This window comes from Thalassophryne amazonica, chromosome 19, assembly GCF_902500255.1.
Source record: "Thalassophryne amazonica chromosome 19, fThaAma1.1, whole genome shotgun sequence".
Classification (NCBI taxonomy): domain Eukaryota; kingdom Metazoa; phylum Chordata; class Actinopteri; order Batrachoidiformes; family Batrachoididae; genus Thalassophryne; species Thalassophryne amazonica.
In genome coordinates, this window is record NC_047121.1 from 32,228,796 (window position 1) to 32,255,147 (window position 26,352).

The following is a 26,352-nucleotide window of genomic DNA, read 5'->3' on the forward strand; positions in this document are numbered from 1 at the left end:
GTGTATCAGCACCCTTGGTTCTTGTGTGTGTGTGTGTGTGTGTGTGTGTGTGTGTGTATGTATCAGCACCCTTGGTTCTTTTGTGTGTGTGTGTGTGTGTGTGTGTGTGTGTGTGTGTGTGTGTGTGTGTGTGTGTGTGTGTGTGTGTGTGTGTATCAGCACCCTTGGTTCTTTGTGTGTGTGTGTGTGTGTGTGTGTGTGTGTGTGTGTGTGTGTGTGTGTGTGTGTGTGTGTGTGTGTATGTATCAGCACCCTTGGTTCTTTTGTGTGTGTGTGTGTATGTATGTATCAGCACCCTTGGTTCTTTTGTGTGTGTGTGTGTGTGTGTGTGTGTGTGTGTGTGTGTGTGTGTGTGTGTGTGTGTATGTATCAGCACCCTTGGTTCTTGTGTGTGTGTGTGTGTGTGTGTGTGTGTGTGTGTGTGTGTGTGTGTGTGTGTGTGTGTGTGTGTGTGTGTGTGTGTGTGTGTGTGTATATGTATGTATCAGCAACCTTGGTTCTTGTGTGTGTGTGTGCGCCCCTGGGCTGTGTCTGGTGTGTGCGTGTATGGGTTGGTCATCCATGGTGTTCACTCCCCTACATGTGATTAGCCTGTTGTCTGTGTTCGTGTTGTGTCCATATGTTTCCCCCGCCCACTGTCCACTGGTCCTTATTATTTGTGCTGTTCAGTTTCTTGATGTATTTGTTAGGTTTGTCATATTATATATATATATATATATATATATATATATATATATATATATATATATATATATATATATATATATTTGAGTTCCGTGTTTATTTTCTGTGACTTAGGTTTCAGGATTTGCACTGTTTGTTATTTGATCTATGTTTGAGTTGTTATCTTTTATCGTGTTGTCTTTTAGTTCCATGTTTGTTTTTTGCATTTTGTGTACTTTATGTTTTGGTTTTATATTTCTTGATCAGGTTTCTTTTCCATTTACCTCATGATGATCATTTTACCTTTGATCTCTTTGTGTTTCTTTATTCCCTCTCCTATCTCCACTTTTCCATTTTCACTGATTCATCACCTGTTGTCAATCCGTTCATTTGCTTATAAGTCACACCTGTCTGCTTCCTCATTTGCCAGTTATTTCAGTTACGCATGTTTGTTTGTCTCCCCATCATGTTCTGTCATGAGCACATTTTATGTCATTATTCCCCACTGTGCTCCCATCCTCTGCTAGTTTGGTCCGCCCCTTTACCTCCCTGGTGTTCTCCGTCCTGTCTCCCTGGTTTGAACTCTTTTGTATGCTCACTCCGTCTCTGCTGTTTGGATTGTTTGTCACCGTGGATCGTCCCATCGCTGTTGTCATGTTGTTCACTGTGGATACTAAAAGCACCCTTTGCACTTCACTCTTGTGTCCTGGCTGCCTGCTTTTGGGGTTCTGTTTGACTCAGCTCCACTCCAAATCATAACAGTACACAAAGTGGCTAGTTGGATTCCTGAGCTGATTAACCTGATTCTTCTCTGTCATAAAGGCAAAAAAAAAATTGGCTTAAAGCTGTACATCCTTTGGGTTTTTAAGATTTAAGTCATGAAAAGGATTTCCTTTGGCACCACTATAATTTTATTTCTTAGCATTTATATAAGTGATTCATAATATGACATTGCCAACATGATCAAAATTCACACTGTCTGGAAAACATTTCGTATTTTGATCCCTGAAGGGGGAAAATTCAAGTGATCAGATGCCATGACCTACATTTAGTAGCGACATTTAGATTACGTGGGTGCTTCCCCTGACTTGCACAAAGGATGCTGGGAAGCACATGGTGATAGCCAATCAGAGTAAACAGCATGATGTTAGTTGCCTGCTTGCTCAAAAACGTAAATTAAACTTCAAAACAGCTAATTTATGTATAAATTGAATATGTTTCTTACATATTTTGTAAAGGTTAGTAGAAAATAAACACTTCTAAATGTAAAATTGCTGTTTTTGAAACCAGACTCTGAAGTGATTTATAAGGCATTTTACATGTTAGCATGCACTCCCCAGGAATGCCCATCAATCAAGTGTGTCAGGTCAAAGGTCATCTCAAAACCTCAGTCATGCACACATGACGGTGTTAGAATTGCCCCCAGGTACATATGTTCTCTTCATTAAAATGAGCTGTATTGTTGCAACGTAGAAGTCAGTTTTGTGAAATTTGAGAGGCCGTACAGCTTTAAAGCTTTTTAAAAGCATATTATGTAAATTGGTGTTACCAAGGCTACTTCCCAAGGAGCCCACCACAGAAGATGTGCTGCTCACAGTGCTGGAGATGGAGTCCAAGTGCTGCAGGTGAACATAAACACACACATATACAACCATGACAATATATACGCACCACAAATGCAGTGAGGTACTTAAGTATTTGGATGAATTTTTTTGTATTTTTTCTTCTCTACACCACCACAGTGGAGTTGAAATAAAACAACCATGCAAAAAGGGAGAGGACACTAAATTCTACATACTGCAGCTTTACCATCATTTGGTTCTGACGTCTTGGATGTAGATTTTTGTCCCACAAAACAAAAGATACGTTTTTAATCCACGTGCAAAACGTGAGATGTGCATTCTGTGTACTAACAAACCCCATAAAACATTAAATTAATGCTCTCATAAGAATCAGCATTCAGAATCATGAAGAGGTTACAACCACAGCAGTTTTATACCTTCATCATACAGAAAACAATCATCTCTACATAATGAATGGGTAATGATTAAGCTCGTTTGTTGTTCAACATGTAACTCTCTAGGATGTTTCTTTAAAATGGAAAAAGAATTTTGGACTGGAGGAGATTTTTATGCCCCTGTACCATTTTTGGTTCCTGGGCAAAGTTGACCTGCTGCATGTGAAATGTAAATTAAACTTTTTTGCAGCAGCCACCCAGCCCCCTTCTGCTGGAGAGGGCTGAGCTCCTCACAGCAGCCTGACTTCTGGAAGTAAATCTGTGCCATCAGAGTTTGAAATTGAATTTCTAAGGATGAATCTGTTTAGCATCAAAATATTCAGCCTCAAAAACTTCAACCTAAAAAAAAAAAAAAAAAAAAAAAGAATCAACCTCAACAATTTCAACTTAAAAAAAAAATAAACCAAAAAAAAAAAAAAAAAAAATTCAACCTCAAAAATACAAAAAGCAGGGAGAAACGATCCCTGTCTCAAGCGTCCAAGATTCAGCCAATCATGTTTTGCTCCATTGGTCATGTGACACCAAGACCAAATAGAAAGAAGAAGAAGACACATTCAGCCAATCATGTTTTGCTTCACTGGTCATGTGACAGACAGACCAAATAGAAGAAGATGTGATAAATTGTTGAAGGTTGGATGATTGAGACAGGGATTGATTTCTTCTCCTTGCTTTTTTATTTTTTGAAATTCTTTTTAGGTCAAATATTTTTTTAGGTCAACTTTTTTTTTTTTTTAAGTTTTTATTTATTTATTTTTTTTTAGGTTTATTTATTTATTTGTTTATTTATTTGACTGAAGTTTTTGAAGCTGAATATTTTGATGCTAAACAAATTCAACTTTAGAAATTAAACTTCAAACTCTAATGGCACAGATTTACTTCCATACTGCCTGTCGCAAAACACACAACCGACTCAAACTAACATGTATGATTTTTCTGTTAATAAATGTTTTGACTGATAAGATTTACTCACTATGCCAACAAAAAATGTTAGTGGACTGAAACTTAGTGTAACTAAATTCAGCCGAAGCTAATTGATCCGCTGATGGTTTTCAAAGATAGCTGAAAAGCTAATGCGCTAATGAAAAAGTTAGATCTGCTAATTAGCCGTTAGTGGATTAGCAGAACTGCACCCACAACTGCATATTGAATGGCCCTGGTAGTCACCAGGCCTAGAGGCTCTGAAAATAAAACACCTTGACATGCCCAAAGAGCATTTAACGGGTGCAAAATCAGTTCAGGAAATAAATTTTTATGTTCTTGCAGACTAGCACAAGATGATGATCACGGTTTCTCATAATGCTGTGTTTTCATCTGAATTAAACCATTTTCTCATTCAGTAGACTGTTTGTTTGCTCTCACATGGGCTGCCAGGTTACAGTTCCTTTCATGACTGTATTACTTATTACTGTTTGCTCATGTGGCTGCCAAGCCAAACACCTGTGCTAACTGCACTGGTTCACCCGCTGCGTGTTGCTCTGGATATTAAACAAAAACACAGATGTAAATAGAAATGGATCTGTGCGGGTTGTTGTGTTGTTTATCGAGGGTTTGAATGACACATTGATTGTTTGTAGCAGACTTGTCATTTTTCCCATAAAGACAAGTACATCCAGCTGCACCGACCGTGTGCATTCAGCCAACACACCACTCAGTAACATATGACAAACACAAATTCACCTCCAATTTCATTTCAAATAAATAAATAAATCATCTGAACTGGGGGTAATATTTCCAAAATAAGTTGGGCTTATTTAGGATGGAATCAGTATCTTAATGGCACTTTTTTTTTTATTTCTCGTGTAAACACACGCAGATGTCACTTATCAGACGCACTATGACTGTATTCATTGAAAGTGTCAATAAACGCTGCACCAAAATCGCTCACTGTTTCCTCGCCACATAATGGACGGTCAATACAGAGACCGACTCTGCGGCTGAGAGTCGGTGAGTCACTGCTGACCCATCACAAAGAGGGACAATCGTCTCATCAACTGGAATTAAAGCTCCGTATAGTGGGTATTCATAGCGAGCGACATCGCTTTTTGATCCTTCGATGTCGGCTCTTCCTATCATTGTGAAGCAGAATTCACCAAGCCTTGGATTTTTCACCCACTGACTATGTTTACATGCCGTTAATATTTGGGTTAATGTCAATATTCCGGTTTCTGAATCATTAGGAATAACCCGTTTACATGCTTAAGCAGACAGTTACTCCTGTATACATGATCATTGGTATCATTTGGAATATCCCCATCTAAACAGCAACGCACGTCTTCCACCGGTGCTTGATTTGGTCTGGCGTTCGTGCAAATCTTGCTTCGTGTAAAACCCCTCACTACACACTTTATACACTTTTCTCAAACAGGTATTAACATTTTCTCACTTGTCTCTCCTGTGTAAACACTCTCTTTTTTTCTTCCGGGCAAGAAGATTATAAATAAAGGCACGCAGAACACAATGCGCGTGCTCTCCCTTCGCTCACTGCCTCCGGGGGTACGGATGAGGGACCCGCAAAGAATCCAAGTTATGGCCATGGAGCTCTGCGGCTGCGGTATACCGAGACCCTGCAGCGCTGTGGATTTTTTCTGCAAGAAATCTATCCTTGCGGGTTGCCTCAGCATCAAAACAGCAAACTACTCTCTGGACCTGTTGCCACAGTTGACACAGCTCCGCACAGCAGAGAGGAGGGCGGTGTGAGTGGCCCGCTGCGGCGTTTACCGAGCCCGCAGACTCCGTAAGCGCATCAGAAGCAGAGCAATCGCGGTGACCGGTGCTGCGACTGGCCCGCCTGATAAAGACGCAGAACACAATGCGCTGTTTATCTCTGCTTCTGTGGTGTCCGGTGGGTTGCGCGCGCCGCATACAAGTAGTTGCCGTACTCAAAAGACCAAGATTCTTTGCGGATAGGACATGCGCAGAACACAAAATAATGTTCCTTTCTATGGGGATATCCCGATGCGCGTTTATATGACCTGATATATTATATATATGATATAAACCGAGGGGTCTTATTTGGGTTTTTAAAAACCAGAATATGAGCATATTCGGGTTTTTGCTGGTGTTTACATGGCTGTGCGCAACCAGGTTATTGCTAATATTTCGGTTATGAAAGGGTTACTGGCTGCATGTAAACGTAGTCACTAATAGGGAACGTGAGCTGGGATTAGACCGTCGTGAGACAGGTTAGTGAGACAGTCCTGTCTCACACTAATTATTTTTTTCTGGTGAGGTGGCTTAGTGGTTAGCACTGTTGCCTCACAGCAAGAAGGTCATGGGATCGATTCCTACCTTGGGCCTTTCTCTGTAGGTTCTCTCCGGGGGCTCCGGTTTCCTCCCACATCACATCCAAAGACATGCAGGCTAGGTGGTTTGGAAACTTTAAATTGTCCATAGGTGTGTGTGCGGTTGTGCATGTGTTTGTTTGTCTATATGTGGCCCTGCGACAGACTGGCACCCTGTCCAGGGTGTACCCCGCCTCACGCCCTATGACTGCTGGGATAGGATCAGCCCCCTGCAACCCAATCTTGGATAAGCAGTTGAAGATGAAAGTGTGTGTGTGTGTGTGTGTGTGTGTGTGTGTGTGTGTGTGTGTGTGTGTGTGTGTGTGTGTGTGTGTGTGTGTGTGTGTGTGTGGTGAAAATGCTTTAATTAGTTCAACTGACTGTCCGGTCCATAAATATGTGGACAGCGATGCGATGTTTGACATTTTTGTATGTTTACAAAACCACAGTGTCGATGAAATAAAACAAGCTCAGCTTCCCCTAGAATGTCAAATAAATACAGTTATGTAACATTTCATTGACTACAAATGCATTAGAACACGTTCATCTTGAAGAGGGGGTTTGTTCAGAATCAGCTACTTATCACAAATAGACACTCGATTTTCTTAACTTCTCATACATTCCCATAGTATCAATGGCATAGATTTGAAGAAATCGTTTTCTTATTCGGTCTGTGGTCAGTGCATTTGCCTGTAGAAGTCGAGCTTCTGTTCACTTCAGTGGGACTGCATGGAACATTTTTTTCTTTGCCTTTTCGACGGTCATTAGATAAATTCACCGATTTTGTCACGCCCCCAGACGCTCAGCGTCTCTGGAGGTGAATGGAGCTGTGGGCGGGCTTGGACGCTGAGCTTCTGCTTGATGATTGGAGGATCGGTCGAAAGGCTGAATCCCATTTTGATTGACAACTATTTTCAGATATACACCATCACTTAATCATCAGGAGCTCAGTCCCATCGCGGGTTTTGCAAGTGAAGTGGAAAGTCAAACTGCAACCTATTTCTTGGTAATTGCTTGGTGAAATTACTTGACCATTTCCATTGTTCATTTATTATACTGTAAATAAAACACACATAGTATTTCCTTTTTCAGTTTAACATAATGTAGTGTGTTGCGGAAGTTGGGATTTTCCCAGCATGCACTGGTTAGCTGTTACGTGGTTTACATTTACTGCTGTTACTGTTCTTTGTGTCTTTTATGCAGTCTTCTCAAATACCATTGTAACCTGAAGTATTTGTTGCGCCACACCATTAATTAACACCATTAGCTAATGACCTTCTGTCAGCACGCGTACATCATGTAATGATAAAGGGCGTGGCCTCTGTGTCGTGCGGTGTTTAGGAACAAGAGAGCAGCTGTTAAATGGAGTTCGTCTCAGTCTGAGTTACTGTTACGTAACAACCCAATCATCCGACACAATCATTTCAACATGTTTTTCAAGTTTAATGTTGCTTCATTAGTTTGTTAATCATTCATAATGTTGGTTAGGTCAAAGTGAACTAGGCAGCTAACAAGTGCACACACGATGGCAGACAATGCTAATATTGTCAACCTGATTTTGTCAAAGCCCTTTGATAGTTTTCCTTACGAGGAGAAATTTAGGCTTATTTAGGAAATTTAGGTGCAAAAAGTGGAGAAAGGTAACAGGTCTGTTCAATTCTCCTGATATGACAAAATCTGCTGGCTGACTGGAAGTGCTGTGAAAAAGAAAATGTACTGTTGGCCTCTAGTTGAAACATCTCAGCAATGTCTTGTCTGGTGAAACTTGGGTTTTGGGGATCTGTGTAACTTTGATTGGGCATATGAAAGGCATGAAAAGAGCAATGAACATGTGAGTGCATGTGCCATTGAGAGGACAGGGGTCAAGTCACTGGAAAAGACACCTACTTGTTACGATAGGGTCACAGATCATTTTCTTGAAAAGGAACGGAGGGCAGAATTTATGTATAAATAAATTTATTTGATCAATTTTATAAATTAATTTAAATGTTATAATTTAAGCCAACAATGAGCTTCCCCTCTTAGAAAGACCAGCAGCCGCCACTATCTCTCTCTGTTTTTGAGAACTGCCAACTCCGGGCAGATTTACCATACGTGACCATACTGTTAGCATTAATGATTGAAGTAAATTAAGTCCAAGACTCAGACTCAGTGACTTAGAAATGTTCATGTATCCATCTCCTGACTTGTCTCAAGAAAACTGGATGTAAAAGTGACAATTTGAATTAAAAATAATCATACTGGGTTAGTATGATTACTTAAATCATCTAAAAATGGAGGAACTGTGTATAAAAATCATTAATGGAACATTTTTGTTAAACGTCTTGAATTAAAGATTAAACTGAAGTGTTGCTCTGTAACTCTAAATGCCAGCATACTGTAACGAGTACTTGCAATGTTCCACTGAGGACAGCGGAAAACTATAAAACTATATTTAGTCTTGGTTGACACACTGTGAGAATTGTTGTGTGACTACAGATTAGATAGAGAACAGGCTCACCTGTAAGTGACTCTGAGAGTTGGACAGATCAAACATAGAGCTGCTCAGCCTTTGGTGACCACACTCCAGACTCCAACCTACAACCATTAGTCCACATTAAAAATAATTCAGACATTAGACGTTTCTCTGATTGTATGATGAAAAACAAGGCAAAACATTGGAACAGAAGTTATTTTTTACAATCACCTCCCAATACTTTTCAGAGTTAATAACTGTATTTAGTTAATATTCATTTACAGTGGCGGGAATAGCTAAGCTAAAAGTTAGCTATGTGCTAATCCGCTAACTGAAAAGTTAACTGTGATAACACTAAGCCAATTAACCACTCAAAAATATAGCTGAAGCTCTAACTTTAACGATATTTTCAACTTTGGTTTATTTATTTAGTCTCTAAAACCCTGAAAAACTGGCCAACGGTGCATTTGGAAAGTATTCACAGCACTTCAGTTTTTGCACATTTTGTTATGTTACAGCCCTATTCCAAAATGGAGTAAATTTAATTTTTAATTTTCTACTCACAACACCCCTCAAGGACAACATGAAAAAGTTTTTTTTTTTTTTCGAAATTTCTGCAAATTTATTAAAAAATAAAAAACAAACAAACAAAAAAAATCACATACACATAAGTATTCACGCCCTTTGCTCAATACTTTGTTGATGCACCTTTGGCAGCAATTACAACCTCAAGTCTTCTTGAATACGATACCAGAACCTTGGTACACCTATTTTTGGACGGTTTTTCCCCATTCCTTTTTGCAGCACCAGGCTCTGGCTGGGACACTCAAGGACATTCACAAAGTTGTCCTGAAGCCACTCCTTTGATATCTTGGCTGTGTACTTGGGGTCATTGTCCTGCTGAAAAATGGACAGTCACCCCAGTCTGAGGTCAAGGGTGCTCTGGAGCAGGTTTTCATCCAGGACGTCTCAGTACATTGCTGCATTCATCTTTCCCTCAATCCTGCCTAGTCTCCCAGTTCCTGCCACTGTAAAACTTGCCCACAGCATGATGCTGCCACCGCCATGCTTCACTGTAGGGGTGGTGCCTTGTTTTCCCCAAACACGATGCCTGGCATTCACGCCAGGCATCGTGTTCACGCTGTAGAAGAATCTCAAGGATGATCAGTGGAAACAGGATGCACCTGAGCTCAATTTTGAGCTTCATGGCAAAGACTGAATACTTATGTACATCTGATTTCTTAGTTTTTTGTTATTTCTTTTTCATATTGTCATTATGGGGTATTGTGTGTAGAATTTTGCGGGAAAAAATGAATTTAGTCCATTTTGAAATGAGACTAACATAATAAAATGTGGAAAAAGTGAAGCACTGTTAATACTTTGAGATGCACTGTAAATAGTTGAAATTTTAATATGTAGAAATATGAATTGCTTTAGCATGCCAAGATCAGAAGATGATCAAGATTTACATAAGTAAAATACTAAATGAATTTAAAAAGTTTCCATTTAACATATTTTATTAACAGTACAGGACATATTAAATGACTAACAACAATCTTCCTTCGGCTGCTCCTGTGGTTGACATAGATCACCCCTCTCACCTTGTCCTCTGCATTTTCCTCTGTCACATCAAACACCTGCATGGCCTCTCTCGCCACATTCATAAACCACCTCTTTTGCCACCTCAAAATACTCCCTCCACCTTCTCAGCACACTCTCCTCACTTACCACATTACCATCTGCACCCTTTATCACCCTAACCTAGTGCAGTGCACATCCTTTCCAGCTCGGTACCTCAGTCTGGCCGTTTGCTACAAGTCCTCTCCTCCTTCCTTAGTGTTCAGCTTTGTGTACACATCACTATATGTCCTGCATCCTCTGAAAGATCTCCACCTCACACCGCATCCCCTTGTACTCCTGTCTACATTCATCATCTCTCTGACTATCCCAATTCTTTTTTGCCAACCTCTTTCTCCTTATACTTTCAAGTACTTCTTCATTCTATTACCAAATCATCTCATCTTCCTTCCTCTGTCCAGGTGTCATACCCAGTACTTTCCTATCTCCCTCACCACATTTGCAGTCATGGTCCAGTTGTCCAGAATGGCTTCACCTCTATCCAGTGCCTGTCTCACTCCCTTGCTGAATTTCACACAACAGTCTTTATCCTTGACTTCCGTTGTTGTCGTCCATTCGGCTGCTCCCGTTGTGTCAGGGGTCGCCACAGCGGATACAGCCCGATCCGCATTTGTTTTTGGCACAAGTTTCACGCCGGATGCCCTTCCTGACGTAACTCCAGTGCAACCCGGAGAAACACACACAGCCGCTGTTGTTCCAAAGAGGTCTCCCATCCAAGTTCTAACCAGGTACTGCACTGCTTTGCTTCTGAGATCTGACGGGATCAGGATTACACCGAGAAGATCGGCTGCTTTATCCTTGACTTCCATCCTTTTTGCAAAATATTAAGAAACAAAAATACACAGACAAAATCTTTTAATTAATCTAACTGATTAATTTAATCTGGTGTGACCTCTTACTCCATCTCGTCAAGGTGATGTTTGCTGCATTTGCACTGTGTATCAATTTTGCCAACAGGATGAGTGTATAAGCTCAAACAGGAACTAATGTGTATGGTTTTAGAGTTTACATCCATTTTTAATTGTTAACTTCATTAAAGAAAATCTTAGTGCTCTTAAAGTTAGAGGAACTAACGTTAGTGGAAGCTAATTGGTCCACAAATGGTTTTCAAAGTTAGCTGAAAAGGTAGCCAGCTAATGAAAAGGTTAGCTTCGCTAATTAGGTGAACTGTTCCTACCACTGCACATCAGCTGCTCCCTTGTTTTTTCATGAACCCCACAGCAGATCCGAGGTGGCTCTGCATGTTGATTTGGCAGACGTTTTACACCGGATGCCCTTCCTGACGTAACTCCACATTACGTGGAGAAACAGGCAGGGGTGGGATGTGAACTAGGAACCTTCCACACTGAAAACCAAGCACACTAACCACTTGGCCTCCACTGCACATCTATTAGTGTACATACCTGAAAATGTTTTCTGGCATTGTCGCCCTTTTTCCACCCAAATCTCTTTGCTAACCGTGTAGTTTTGCAACATGGGCAGTACTCTACTATGGACTGAACATTGATACTACCTTGGCTTTGAGGGCTGTAGTTCTTGTGCACATGTCGCCGGCGGGTTGAACCGGGGGAATTGTAATCAGCCGTCTGGCCTCCATGGAACTTGGACTCATTGCCGTAGGAGATGTGGTTTGACCCCAACAGCTCGGCCTTCCTCTCTGCATATGTGTACCTGGCCGAGCCTGCACAGACAGCAGGGCTGCATGTCAGATCACACTCAAGGAAGGAATTACAGCAGTCTGGTTGCACACCCAAGAACCGTCAGCCATCACCCACATCCTCGCGCTATACTTATCGAAAGAAAGCGTGAATAGCAGCAGTGCTCCTACGTGTCCTATATTGGTTTTTACAAATTGTTTGCTTCAGTTGGTTGGAATTCTCTCAGAAACATTTGCAGGATCTCCAACAAGTTGCTAGACATCCTACTGAGCCTTTTCACAGGTTCTGTGAGTGCTGTGTGGAGTAGAAGCGGAGTCTCTGTCTTCTTTCCAGTGATTTTTTTTTTCTTTTTTTTTTAATGAGCAAAGGTTTATTGAGCTTGAATTGTTTTAATGTTTTGTTCAGTGTTGTAATCAAAGCCCAAACCCTCAATTCCAAAACCAGCACTTTTACCCCTAAGGCCTAGGCTAAGGGTTTGACCCCTCAAAGCTGAAGGCCAAGGTATAAATTTAAAAAAAGAAAAGAAAATGAAACTGTATCACATGTCTGACATCGATGCCGGATGCCTTGTTTATTTTGGTAAGCACGTACTCTGCAGTCCAGAGTGTAAGTTGGGGTAACGGGGCCCTTTGGGCTGTATGTAAGAAGGTTTGAGGGTCGGCAGAACAAAGGGCACCTCCTTCCCATCTGGGGGCAGCTTGGATATCAGGTAATCGTCCCTGGCCCCCTTTCTCCCGTCACCAACTGATGGACTGGCTGGAGGCATCTTCATTTTGATCACTTCAAAAGCAGAGCAAATCACACCAAATCAAACAAATAAATCAAACTGTCCTTCAGAGCTTTATAATACCCGACCGTGCAGGATACAAGCTTACCTTGGGTCTCATGCTCCTTCACCTTCTTCCTCATCAACTTCTCACAGCAGTTTTTGAGGCACTCCATGGATCTGACTGGAAATGTTTTTAGTCGTAAAGCCGTGGAAGCTACAGGTTGATACCAACCCCAGTTTCTTCTGGTCCTGAAGTTTGTACTCCTAAAAATTTGGGATAGCACAGCTGAAATCTACATTCCAAGTCAGCCTAGAATGTTTTGTAGAGCATGCAATACTGCCCCCCTCCCACCTTAAGCCTAATTAGAATCTAAATATTGTATTATAGTTTGTCCTCAAATTAATGTGCAGATTGGTGTCTGCAAAATTTGAGTCCTTCTGCTGCACGTGTGTGCGCGCGCAGGTGCTGAGTGACTATGCAAGGAGACGAGTGAGGAAAGCCGTCCAGACAACCCAGAAGTTATAGGCTTCTGTGGGTGTGATTGGAGAAATTGTGCACAATGCATGTTTTGCAGTTTGTATCCCCAGTTATACAGCTTCATGATGAAGATGCAACCCATCGCCTTGGCTTTTATATTTTAATTAATTTATATCAAGTTGTAGAGATTTGCTTTGACTGAGTTTAAGATAATTTGAGTTTAATTTTAGATTTTTTTTTTATTGAGAAGCCCGATTTACTTTTTGTATTTGAAATGGCATAAGCAAATTAAAATGTTTGAAATATCAAGGGGCCCAGTACTTTTGGAGGGCACCGTGTTTTGTCTTTGGTGGCATAGCGACTACTTGTGTCTTGTTGCTGTAAAACACCCCTGTGATTGAAAATGAACGCAGTTGCTTGACCTCTTGTAGCTAATGTGACCATGGGGTGATGGGGGCCCCAGTCATGCAGTATAAACTACTATCAAACTATGCTGTTGGACAAACTAAGTAATGACACCCTTTCAAACATTGTTTATTCTGTGAATAAAAGTTTTCATATGTGACAAAATAATGGCAATAATGATATGGGCATGAAAAGCTCATATCTACCGATATTATCAGCCAACTGATATATCGGTCGGGCTGTAGATTTCACTACTAAAAAAAAAAAAAGCCTGTTTTTCCCAAAAATTAAATATCTCAAAATTCTGAAAAGAAGAATTGTGAACAGTGCTTTAGATGAAGCAACCAAACCACATGAATCAAAATCTAATAAGAACTAAAGGAGAAGCAGAGTTTTGGGTGAGTTTCACACTTTTCAGCACACACACACACAAAAATTGCCTCAAACTTAAAATTTTGAAATTCTGCGCGGAAGAATTGTGAATAGTGTTTACAAAGCAGATAAAACCATCAGAACCAAAATCCATCAATAAGTGAAGAAGCAGCATTTCCTATGAATTGTGACAGGACAACAGATGGATGGATGACACACTTTGCTTGACATAAGCTCATTGGACCTTTGGTCCAGATAAGCAAATAAATAAATAAAAATACAAGGTTTTTTTTTTTGTTATCCTTGATGTTGAGAACTACTCCAGTATCTCATCACCTCTAGATATGCATCAAAATAATATTCTGGCCATGTTTGTTCCATCTAAGCTTCTTTGTTGTTGAGCTGAGTTGTTGGGGAGGTGATGGTCTAGTGGATAAGCATTGGACTTGAGACCAGAGGATCGTCGGTTCAAATCCCAGCCTGACTGGAAAATCACTAAGGGCCCTTGGGCAAAGTCCTTAATCCTCTAGTTGCTCCCGGTGTGTAGCGAGTGCCTTGTATGGCAGCACCCTGACATTGGAGTGAATGTGAGGCATTATTGTAAAGCGGTTTGAGCATCTGATGCAGATGGAAAAGCAGTATATAAATGCAGTCCATTTACAATTTTAACTATGCAAAAAAGGTTGTTTTCAGACCATGTTTTCCTTGACCTTTGACCAAAATGTAACAAATTGTAGATATCTATGCAAGTAATATTTCCACCAAGTTTAAAGGAAATCCATCCAGTTGTTTGAGTTATTTTGTACACATGTGTGTGAAAACAATACCCTGCTTTCTTTGCTTTGCCAACGTGAAGGGTAACTATGATACAACAAACAGAAATAAAAGAGTTCATCTGGAGGCACTTGCAATAAAACTGCTCTCCCAACAGAAATTAAAAATAATCCCAGTGATGGCAGTTTGTCAACAAACACGATTCTCACACTTGTGATTTTTGCTACAGGTACATGAAGGATTTCTTGGTCACACACACACAAATTGCAAGGAAACAGCCACAAGATAAACAGGTAACTCACCCATGCGGTGCTGAAGCTAAACCTTCCACATCCAGCAGGACATTTCACACTCACAAGCGGAGTGAAGAGGAAAAATGAGCTCCGGTTCCCTCTGCACTTAGGTCCCAGGTCTGTCTCTCTCTCTCTCTCTCTCTCTCTCTCTCTAACTTTCTCTCACAATCTCTCTCCTCCCTCTCTCTCATCATTCCGGGACTTCCTTCCCTGAAAAACCATGAGTACAACACTTTGTCGGCCTCACTTTTCAGGTTTCTCCGTCTTTGCTGTTATTTTTAATTTATTATTATATTGTCCAATATTTTTTTTTATTTACTGACCAGGTCTGATGACAGCTTGATGTCACTGAACAGGTTTATAAATGACAATTCAAAACAAGTGTGAAAATCTGTCTGACTTGAGGAGACACAGTGCTCACAGCAGACAGAACTGTGTGATGTAGACATTTATTGGTCTAACAGAGACGGTGATCAATAATTCAGTTAATGGGTGGTTGTTACATCACTTCACATGTTGCCACTGAAAATGCACAATTACACTTCAGATAACAGGATCTGCACCTGTGTCATAAAAAAAACAAAAAAAAAACAGGATGAAATGACAGCTCTTATATCTCATGTTTGAATTAAAAGTCACTTTCACAGCTTCACTGGGACGTATTTCAATAACGTTCAAATAAATGTCTTAAAACAGAACGACAGAAATTGTACACCATGAAGATCTGTGTGTGTGTGTGTAGAAAGTCCATCCCACAGCCATAAAAGCTCAGTGTCCATTAAACCCGGGCGTGGAAATCAAACACGGACGTTTTCCCGTCAGCTCATCTTGGCCGAGTCTTTATTAAGGATGAAGTCATTTTTTTTGTTTTTTGTTTTTAAAGGTGATGAAGCATCTAAGATCATGACCGTGAGGAGCGTTCAGAACGGGTGCTCTGACACAAATATCATCAGGCGTATGATGGAGCTTCCCCGGAAGTTGATGACGTTATTGACGGTGACCATCTCCAGGTCCAGCACCACCTCTCTGGGACCCTTGACTGGCCGTGACAGCACCAGCGTGGCGCTCATGTTACTGGTTTGCTGTAAGATAAAGAACAGAGGAGGAATGTGAGGCACGAAGGTGAGGAAAGGCTGGAAATTCGAGGCATGTGTGCAATGATGTGTTCCACAATGCTGCTTCCAAACTCGATAAGGAATTTGAGAAAGGGTATTGTCTTTCTTAGCCTATGAACAAACAATCTGACATTCTCATCTCATCACATTCGACAGTAAATCCTGCTCATCTCTTTGCTGTTGCTGCACAGGACAAATTTATCCATCTCATCTCCCTGGATATGGTTACTGCGCCATCTAGTGGCAAAAGTATCTGCACACTCCCTGCTGTTATGGTACCCACTGTATACATTTACCCCTAAAAAAAAAAAAAAAAAAAAAACTTCAAAACATAATGAAATACTACTAAATATTTAACACTTATAAATCTGTAAGTGAAATGTTTGACTACTTTTAAAAAATATACATAGCTTTTTCTGGAGTAAAAACAAATATTTAAAATTTTTTTTGGAAACATACAAAAAAAATCAACTTGAAATAGGATTTTTTTCAATTAAGCGTATTTATGTTTTTTTTTTAACTTGGTAATTACCATATTGTCCAGAGTACACAGTACATCAATTTTTTTCCTTTACTTTTTTTTTTTTTTTTTTACAGGTTTCAGAGGTCTTGCAACATACTCTGGAAAATATGAAGAGTTTTTTGTTGTTGGTGTTAATGAAATAAAAAATGTGTGATTTTTGTTGGAACAAGAATGTTTGGATATTGGGGTTTATGTAATTAAACTGAATAACGGAGGTGATGGTCTACTGGTTAAGGTGTTGGGGTTGAGTCCAGAAGATCATGGGTTCAAATCCCCGCCTGACTGGAAAATCAGTAAGTGCCCTTGGGCAAGGCCTTTAATCCCCTATTGCTCCCGGTATGTCGTGAGCGCCTTGTATGGCAGCACCCTGACATCAGGGTGAATGTGAGGCATAATTGTAAAGCGCTTTGAGCGGCAGATGGAAAAGCGCTATATAAATGCAGTCCATTTACCATTTAATAACTTGAGTGATCATCAACATCTGCTTGTCTTGTCATGTATCAAATAGTACTCATGCACCTTTTTAAAAAAACAAAAATCAAGCTTATTTGTTTATTTATTTAACAGTTATTTGGTTTGTGAATTATAAAAATTTAATTTAAAACTAATTTGATTTGTGTTGCAATAGGAATATTTCAATATTTCCTATTTACTACATTTCTCTCAACATTCTAAAGGTGTCTAAAACAATTTGTGCAGTACTGCACTTTTTGAGTAATCAGGATTTTTTTTTTTTTTTTAAACATTGGCTGGAGAAAGGTTCCACAACTTGAATGATATATGCATCAACCATAAAAGAAAATCTACTTCACTGTCTGGCTTCCACTATTATATTTGTTAAATCATTTCTGTGTGTGTGTGTATATATATATATATATATATATATATATACACACGTATATATATATATAAAAATGTCTGCCTCTGAAGTACTCACCCTCATGTAAAATTCTCGCCCGTCATTGCCTGATTTTATCTGGAATATGTAGAAGGCGCCAGGGTAGCGCGCTGTGGCCTGCATCTGGAAAATGTCCGCAGGCACACTGCGCCCCGACGACAAGTCCATGTGTCGGTACAGAATGGTGAAAGGTTTGTCCCTGCAGGCAGGGTTCTCAGCCGAACACATGCACTGACTGGAGAGGGAGGAGAACAGCACAGACAAAACAACAACAAATACAGATCACAACTTTATATTAGGAATGGCAGCTGTGATCCATAAAAGTTAGAGGGAATTACTGAGTAGATAAGAGCAACTGAGGAGGAGCAAAGAAGCAACGTCAGTCAATCAATCAACCAACCAACCAACCAACCCACCCTGGCAATGGAGATATCAAACATCCTGGAAGGAGGATCAACCTAATACAACTATCCAAAGTAGCTGGAGGAAGAAAGTGCTTTGATTCCTCTGTCAGCAGGACAAAGGTCACTAGACCACAGATTGCAGTAGTGAATCTAGAGGTGGGAGAGAGGAGGTTCCAACCCTCCCCCGCTCCAGGAACACCACAGCCCACTTTCTCACCTCCTGATACAGCCTGTAATTTCTATCAAGAAATGCACTACAGCTCCTCTGGATGATATTCCGAGTACCCTTATTAACCCTTTAACACCCTCACATTTTTCAATGGAATGCAATTATGGTCGCAAAACGGATATTTGCAACAATATAACCAGCATGAACATCCGCAAATCATCCGACACAAGGGGGTTATTCCTATTCTAATCCAATTCCATTTTTTGCAGGGTTTATTTTTCTATAAGCAATTCGGTCAGCGAGGCTTACCATGAGCCAGCGTCGCTCCAACAGCGGTCAGGGCATGGAGTAATCCACCAAATGTGAAAATCCATCAAATATGAAACGGTAATTCTGTGTCAGAATCCACATCAATACTTTTGTATGGTAGCTTAAATTCATCCATTTCGTCTGCGGCGGAAGGCAACTTTCTCTCACTCTCAGCTAACAGCGCCATTTTGACATCTGCGTAGCAGCGCGCGCACCCAGTGTTCTGTCGAATTGTGTGTCTCGTGACATAAATCGACAGTTCCGCGTCTCTGCAATATTGTGCATGCGCAGTGCGTGGAGGGATGGCCTGTCGACAGGAATGACATCTTGTCAGAACACCGGCCAGGGCACGGACTAATACATCTAAATGTGAAACGGCCAAATATTTTGCCATCTTTACCCTGATATTGTACGGTCTGAAATCTCACACGATTAACCAATCAGATTTGCAGAAAAAATATAACTGGATTAGAATAGATATTAATATGTTCTACCAAACAGTTGAGTTGACCATTAAAGGGTTAAGTAAAGCTTAATGATTTAGACTGATACAAATTGCCAAATGCAATACACAGATCTTTCCCAAATCTACAGGGAAAAACATCTTGCTTCAATTGGCTCCTCCTGGGTTACTCTGACCTACATCACAAGGGCATAAAACACTCACTTGTCACCGATTTCGATGTAAGGAGGTGAACACTGTAAAGGATCCAGGCATGTATAACTTCCCTGGAAATTGAAACATACTTGTGCTGTTGTACAGGTGTTGTTACCAGTGTCACATTCATTGATATCTTCAAAATCAAACACACAACAACCAAAGTCAGTTAAAACATCATCAGCATAATCTGCATTTTAAAAAAGCAACAACACAAGGATGTGAAAAAAAAAAAAATTACCATTGGTTTATTGCTAAAAAATATGGTTCCCAATAAAAAATAATTCATTCATTTAGATGACAGAGTATGAAACCACAGGCTGGTTTGAGGACAAAAGTAACACTTAAAATATTTTTGATACAAAACAACAGCAGAGTGTTACCTTCACAGCTCCTGCTGTCCTCATAGAGGTAATATCCAGGGGGACAGATGCAGGAGAAAGAACCGGGTGTGTTCACACATCTGTGCTGACACAAAAACTCAGAGAAGCTGCACTCATCCAAGTCTACAGGAGACACACACAACAAAAATTAGCATTCATTTCATCAGAGAACTATTTTGAGGACAGTGCAGTGGGTTAGCGTTTGGAATGGTTGTGTCACATGAAGGTGGTTTTCATTCCGAGCACTGGTCCCACTTCTCAGGTTCTCACAAGTTCTTTCCAAAAGTTAAAACCACACAGATCACATCAAGCTCCTTTCATACCGGGCCTGCGTAGAGTTGCATTGTGCTGCGCATCTACTACGCAGGAATAAATGGTAAATGGATTGCATTTATATAGTGCTTTCCATCTGCATCAGACGCTCAAAATGCTTTACAATTATACCTCACATTCACCCATTCACACATCGATGTCAGGGTGCTGCCATGCAAGGCGCTCACTACGGGGATTAAAGACCTTGCCCAAGGGCCCTTACAGATTTTCTGGCCAGACTGGGGTTTGAATCGAGGATCCTCTGGTTTCAAGCCCAACGCTTAACCACTAGACCATCACCTCCCCTGGAATGTTTGCATAAATTGCCTTAATGGGTGGAATGGCTGCGTAAGTTGCATGCGGGGGGGTCTTCACCTGCCTCTTCTTCCGAGGTTTTGAAGTTTCACTGTCAGCAAAGTTCAGCAGACTCCAGCAGGATGAACAAAATCTGGCAATGCAGGTATGTACTGATAAAAACCTAAAAGGATTTTTTTGCCGGACTGGCAAAGGGTAGCGTACAATTGCGGAGACTTGGTGTACAGTAGCACTCTGTTGTGTAGATTTGTGTAGAGCACTGCATCCAGTACTCTATGCTGAAAGTCCGCAAAAACAATTAAACATGCGACCATTTCGCGGACCCCTTTGCGTCCCTCAGTGTATTTCCACTTAGGGCTGCATAAGCTCAGCATAGTCGGTATGCCGCATTACGCAACTCTACGTTGGCCCGGTGTGAAAGCGGCTTAAGGACCAAAATCCCACTTTCCATTGGCTACAGCAACAGCAAAACCTTCTCGGTGAATTCTGCTCAAACACAGTGCAGCCTGAAGCAACGGCGTTATTTGTTCTGGCGCACCAAATGTATTATCTTGACAACTGAACAAACCTTCACTCTGCTTGGTTTCTGCCATTGGTGGGTTCCCACCATACAAACCATTTGTTAAACAGCAGCAGATCAGAAGGATTTTATTATTTTTTTTAAATCACATTATCAGCATGCCCACAGCCCAGGTTATGTGGTTAAAACAAACAACCTTGTTAATCTTTCCTCCTGCTTCATGAGACATACAGGTAACAGCCCTGCCAAACACTGACGACTTAGCTGGCGTATACTGACAGCCCTGTTTCCACCGAGCGGTTCAGGTCGGTATTGCACGGTGTGGCGCGGGTTGGAACAGTTAAGTCTGGCTTGGTTTGCATTTCCACCTCTGGCATAACCCTTTGTTTGGCAGGCGGAGCATGCAGATGTTGACAAGCACGTCATCAAGCGCACATACATTCCCTTCCACATAGGGGCCAAACAGAGTAATTTTATTGTATTTTTGTGTTGGTGGATCATGGGATTTATTTTCATTGTGTGCAGAATACTGAATCGACTGATGTCTGTGTTAAACACTGACGGGAATGAATGAGGCGCTGTGACTCTTTCAACTTTTAAAATAAGTTAACTGTCTTGTTGTGGTACAAAGAGCCGGCGTTCTCTGGTTCACGATGAGAAATGCACTGGGGGTAGGAAAACCTCAGAGGGACTTCTTTAAAATGCTACGTTTCTTCAGCCACGACAAGGAATTCAAATATTTTCAGACGTCACTTTCCAAAATTAGGATGTTTCATGTGGATATGTTTTTATCAGGCTGTGATGATGAATCCGTCTGAAATGAACAGGTCAGATTAAGACATTATATTTACTCAGTGTGTAAATGGTTTTAATATTTGAAACAGTTTGAACATTCCGATGAGGACTGCAAGTTTCAGTTGTTCAGCCAATCAATGCACAGCATCAATGGATGTACTTTGACTTAATAACTTAGAAGAAACCTGTGTCAACAATCGCATAACTTACCTACAACTTATGTCCCGCATATTGAGACTATTGTGCATGCTCAAAATTTTGAGATGTAACTCGCCATACACCAGTGTGCTTCAACATGCTCTTAACTCACACAATACTTACCCATAAATTATTAGACGTACGCCAGCGTATTCAGTGTATGTTTCATACGTCGGCATATACTGGCTAAATCGTCAAGGTGTGACAGGCCTGTAAAGGACATGTTAAATACTTTTCATACCAAAGTAACTTGCTTTAATAGCTGTCATTGTTTTATCTCAAGTGTGGGAGTTTGTGCTTTTACCAACATTAACACATCTGGTTTTAAAGATCATTAATTAACAGCACCAACAGTTTAAAAATGTTTGCTTCATGATGCTTCTCATCCAGATTTTAAGGGTCAGTGGACAGACGCAAAAATGAAATGGTCTTTGATCCAATATGGTAATTATTAAATATAATTAAATAGCCAGACTTAACCGTTCCGACCCGTACCATACTGACCTGGACCACTCGTTGAAAGGAGGCTTAAGTTGGCAGCACCAAAAACATCGCTGGTGATTTCATCCCAGCTCTACTGATTAATGTGACTAATGAATAAGTGGGTTAATTTATTGTGGGGTCACATCATTTTGATTGTGATTTTGCTTGTGAAGGTTCCTGGATACAACTTTCTTTCATAGCTTTCCATGTGTAACTTATGTAGCTAGAAGGCAAATCTGTTATATGCTACACTCTAGTGGAAGTACTGCTGCATGAGTTATTCAGCTAACAACAAATTGATATAACTGCCTTGCATAATGTACATATTAATTAGGTTGCCTTAATCATGATCAAAAATCCCCTCCCACCTTGAAAAATTTGGCATCATCTCCAGGGTGTACCTTGTCTCACATCCTGTGACTGCTGGAATAGGCTCCAGCGCACCTGTGAGCCTTAAAGCAGGTATAGGAAATGGAAGGATGGATGGACAGATCTCTTAACATCTATATTTTTACAGCAAATGAGCTAATAGCCTGGTCTGTGATAACATCTGGTCAGATCAGATCTGGGCACATCCACAAGCCTGTGGAATAGTCTTTTTTCAATTTATTTTTATTTATATAACGCCAAATCACAACAGAGTTGCCTCAAGGCACTTCACACAAGTAAGGTTTAACCTTACTAACCCCCAGAGCAACAGTGGTAAGGAAAACTCCCTCTGAGGAAGAAACCTCAAGCAGACCAGACTGAAAGGGGTGACCCTCTGCTTGGGCCATGCTACAGACATAAATTACAGAACAATTCACAAAAGGAATATACAGGAAATGCTGCTGGTGCACAGGACAGGAGGGTCGCCAGCACAAATACAACACCCATCTCTGGATGGAGCTGCACCTTAAACAGAGAGAGAGAGAAAAAAAAAAAAAACAGAATCGGGCATCGGAAAGACAAGAAATACTGTATAATTTGCCATCATAAATCAACAAGATAAACAGAAGAAATACTAAGGTGATTGCCAGCCACTAGCCCTAAGCTTCACTAAAAGACGCAGAATTTAGGTAAAGGTGAGGCCGCGTCACACTCCGTTTCCTAATAAAATGAATTAAAAGAGTAAAAAGCGGAAAACAAAACTGTACCAGCATGCTAGCCATACAAAATGGAAAAGAAGTGCATCTCAAGTCTGGACTTGAAAGTCTCCATAGAATCTGACTGTTTAATTGACCCAGGGAGATCATTCCACAGAACAGGGGCACGATAACACAAAAAGTAATCCTGCACCCTGAGAATGCAAAGCCGGGCCGGTACGTAAGGTTTAATTAGGTCAGCTAGGTAGGGAGGTGCCAGTCCGTGAACAATTTTATAGACCAGTAACAGAACCTTAAAATCTGATCTCACTGGACAGGAAGCCGTGAAGAGATGCAAAAGGTGGTGTAATGTGGTCTAACTTTCTGCTTCGTGTCAAAAGTCTGGCTGCAGCATTTTGAACCAATTAGAGAGCCCTAATGCTGGACTGCAGTAAATCAGATCGTTTCAGTCTTAGAGTTTAAAAGTAGGAAGTTTCAAGACATCCAACTTCTCACTGCTGCAAGGCAATCTTCTAAGGATTTTATGTGAACGAGATTACCAGCAGTTATCGGCATGTATAACTGAGTCTCATCTGCATAGCAGTGAAAGGTAATCCCAAAACACTGCAATATGTGCCCAAGGGGTGCTATATAAAGGGAGAAAAGCAGGGGGCCTAAGACGGACCCCTGTGGAACCCTGAATTTCATGTCACTAAGGTTAGAGGTAGCGTTACTGTACAAAACACAGTGAGAACCACTGGTCAAGTATGACGTCAGCCATGCAAGGGCACTCCCAGTAATCCCAAAATGATTTTCCAGCCTATCAAGTAGAATATGATGATCCACGGTATCAAATGCAGCAATGAGATCTAACAGCACCAGAACCGTAGTGGTGTCCGAATCCACTGTAAGCAAAAGATCATTCACCACTTTAGTGAGAGCTGTCTCTGTGGAATGATATTTTCTAAAAGCAGACTGCAGTGGCTCAAAGAGATTATTCTCAGTAAGATAGTCCACGAGCTGCCGTGACACTACTTTTTCCAGAATTTTAGAGCAAAATGATAGATTTGATATTGGCCGATATTTTTCAATACACTAGGGTCAAGATTAGGTTTCTTAAGTAATGGTTTAATTACTACAGATTTGAAACATTTAGGAACAGATCCAGAAGTTAAAGAGTGGCGCAATCATGTCGAGTGTAGTTTTGAGCACTGAGTTTAAACTATCCACAAGTCTGTCTACTGATTGGGTATTTGCCAAATGTGAAGCTAAGACATCAGCCAGCCTAGCTTCAGGTTCAGTCTTAGTTGAGGAGTTGATGCATCGCCGTAGTGATATATAAGGTTGTTGCTCCACTAAACACGGCAGCGAAACTGTAAACTTAATAAGTGAGTGATCAGAGACCACTGATGTAAGAGGCATGATGTCAATATTGGTGACAGTAATACCACGTGCAAGAACCAGATCCAGGGTATTTCCACTAATGTGCGTTGAATCCCGAATGCATTCCTGAAATCCTAATGCATTCACAATTTCCATAAATGATTTGCAGAGGGGATCATAAGTCTTACTTATATGAACGTTAAAGTCACCAATGATCAGAATGTTATCTGCACTAGTTGACAAGTTAGAGATGAATGCACCAAATCCATCTAAGAATTCAGAATATAGGCCAGGAGGCCTATATACAGTGACAAAGTAATACAGCTGATTTTTATTCTTCTGACCTTGGCAATGCATAATATCCTGAGCAAGGTGGAGAATCAGATGCTCAAACGAGTTATATTTGTGACCCCAACAGCTAATAAGCTAAACCTAGATTGAGGGATGTGACTAAATGTATATGCTGGTGGGCAGGCCTCATTTAAGGGGAGGACAGCTGTAGGTTTAAGCCAGGTTTCACATAACCCAATCATATCGAAGTGAGGATCAATAATTAGATCATTAATCAACAATGATTTTGAGGACAGTGATCTTATGTTAATGAGACCAAGATTAAGGACCTCAGTGGGGTTGACAGTTGCACTGTTTGGATTTAGGGGTGGTTCCAGAGTAGCATATATAAGATGCCTAGGTTTGAGACATTCCACGCGCATTGTCGGTAGCAGACACTAAATCTTTGCTATTGCTGGAACAACCATTGGGCCATCCTCAATTTCAATATCATCCAATGTAGTAATGGGTATTAAGTTTGCAAGGCATATCCCTCTATGATTTTTGTGGACACGTCTACGGAAGCAGGCCACAGTCTCAACTTGTTGAATTTTCCTCCCTGGCAGATAAACTGCACTATCACCATAGTGGATTTTCTGCACTAATTTCCCCGCTAAGCTAATGGATTCCACACCCACATTTGTCATAAGCCTTGCAGGGTCTCTAATCACCTGCTGTCTTAAGTAGTGGATGGCAATCACTCAGCCATACGATCGGTCCATGTTGCAGTGAGACAGAGAAGGATTTTCATACAAGAAATACGTGTCTTCTGGCAAAATGTAGCTGAAATCCTTTTTAAGAAATTCTTTCTATTTGCCACTCAACCAATATGGGGGTGTCAGTAATTCTGAGCACAGCTGTATTCAAGGTGCATCAAAATATGGCTCTGCATGAACAGCAGAAAAACTCTGCTCCACTTTGCATGAAATGCTTGTTTCAAAGTCTGTTTGCTGACACGCCTTTGCTCAATCATGACACAAAGGTAAAAACCTCCTGCATCAGCTGATGCTCCTTTGAACAGTGAAGAAAATATATTTTCATACTTTGTGAAGCTTGTCTGAAGTGTGGTAAGCACCGTGTTGAATTTTAGGCATGATGAAAGCCCAAAATTGCAGAACAGGTAACAGAACGTGTCCGTTTCTAATGAAAGCACGTGTGAAATTGGAGGATTTCAGCAGCGCTGTTGGTGTAGGCTGAAAACGATCAGATGCTTGTTTCACTGTCTTTTAGTCAATGCAGGATGGAAAGATGTAAAATGTTTAATATACCAACAGTTTTTGCAAATGCAGCAAATAAAAATCTGCAGAATCTTTTTTATTGCAAAATCTTTTCTTTTGCTCTTAAAAAAATAAAACAAATACAAGAAAACATGAGATCGCCTGCAGACTTTTCAGAGGGAGAACTGTGACTTCTCAGCTGCTGGAAGGCTTTTAATGTGAAACATCTGTGCAGAGAACTGCTGAGATTCATTATCAACTGAACTTTGGGAAAAAAAAAAAATGCAAATTGGAACTGACTGAAATTAGCCAGTGGGAGAGAACAGAACTTCTGATCAAATGAAACTCAGAGCAGTAAGGTGGGTGAGCAGACCGTGACCACCGCGTAACAGAGCAGTGGAAACTTACATCCTGACTGATCAAGATAACCGTTAAATATGGAGGAAGTGCAAAGATTAGGGTTAAAATCAACA

General features: G+C 40.7%; 2 protein-coding genes across 3 annotated transcripts in view; both read right to left on the reverse strand.

Annotated features, from left to right (window-relative positions):
* LOC117500587 (tandem C2 domains nuclear protein) overlaps positions 1 to 14,962 on the reverse strand; it is a 43,907-nt gene extending 28,945 nt beyond the window's left edge. The window contains exons 1-6 of one of the 2 annotated variants that reach the window (XM_034159316.1): positions 14,813 to 14,962; positions 12,588 to 12,745; positions 12,304 to 12,492; positions 11,568 to 11,735; positions 8,462 to 8,538; positions 2,213 to 2,282 (exon numbers count right to left, since the gene is read on the reverse strand). In XM_034159316.1, the coding sequence (XP_034015207.1) occupies positions 2,213 to 2,282; positions 8,462 to 8,538; positions 11,568 to 11,735; positions 12,304 to 12,492; positions 12,588 to 12,654 (571 nt within the window). In that variant the 5' untranslated portion in view covers positions 12,655 to 12,745; positions 14,813 to 14,962. Of the gene's footprint in view, positions 1 to 2,212; positions 2,283 to 8,461; positions 8,539 to 11,567; positions 11,736 to 12,303; positions 12,493 to 12,587; positions 12,828 to 14,812 lie in introns of those variants that run through there. The other variant, XM_034159317.1, reaches the window with a different exon arrangement.
* A 271-nt stretch (positions 14,963 to 15,233) lies between these two features.
* The window catches only part of fbln5 (fibulin 5), a 32,059-nt gene continuing 20,940 nt past the window's right edge, over positions 15,234 to 26,352 (reverse strand). The window contains exons 8-11 of the mRNA XM_034195659.1: positions 19,263 to 19,385; positions 18,889 to 19,015; positions 17,379 to 17,574; positions 15,234 to 15,885 (exon numbers count right to left, since the gene is read on the reverse strand). Coding sequence (XP_034051550.1) covers positions 15,724 to 15,885; positions 17,379 to 17,574; positions 18,889 to 19,015; positions 19,263 to 19,385 — 608 coding nt within the window. The 3' untranslated portion in view covers positions 15,234 to 15,723. The remainder of the gene's footprint in view (positions 15,886 to 17,378; positions 17,575 to 18,888; positions 19,016 to 19,262; positions 19,386 to 26,352) is intronic.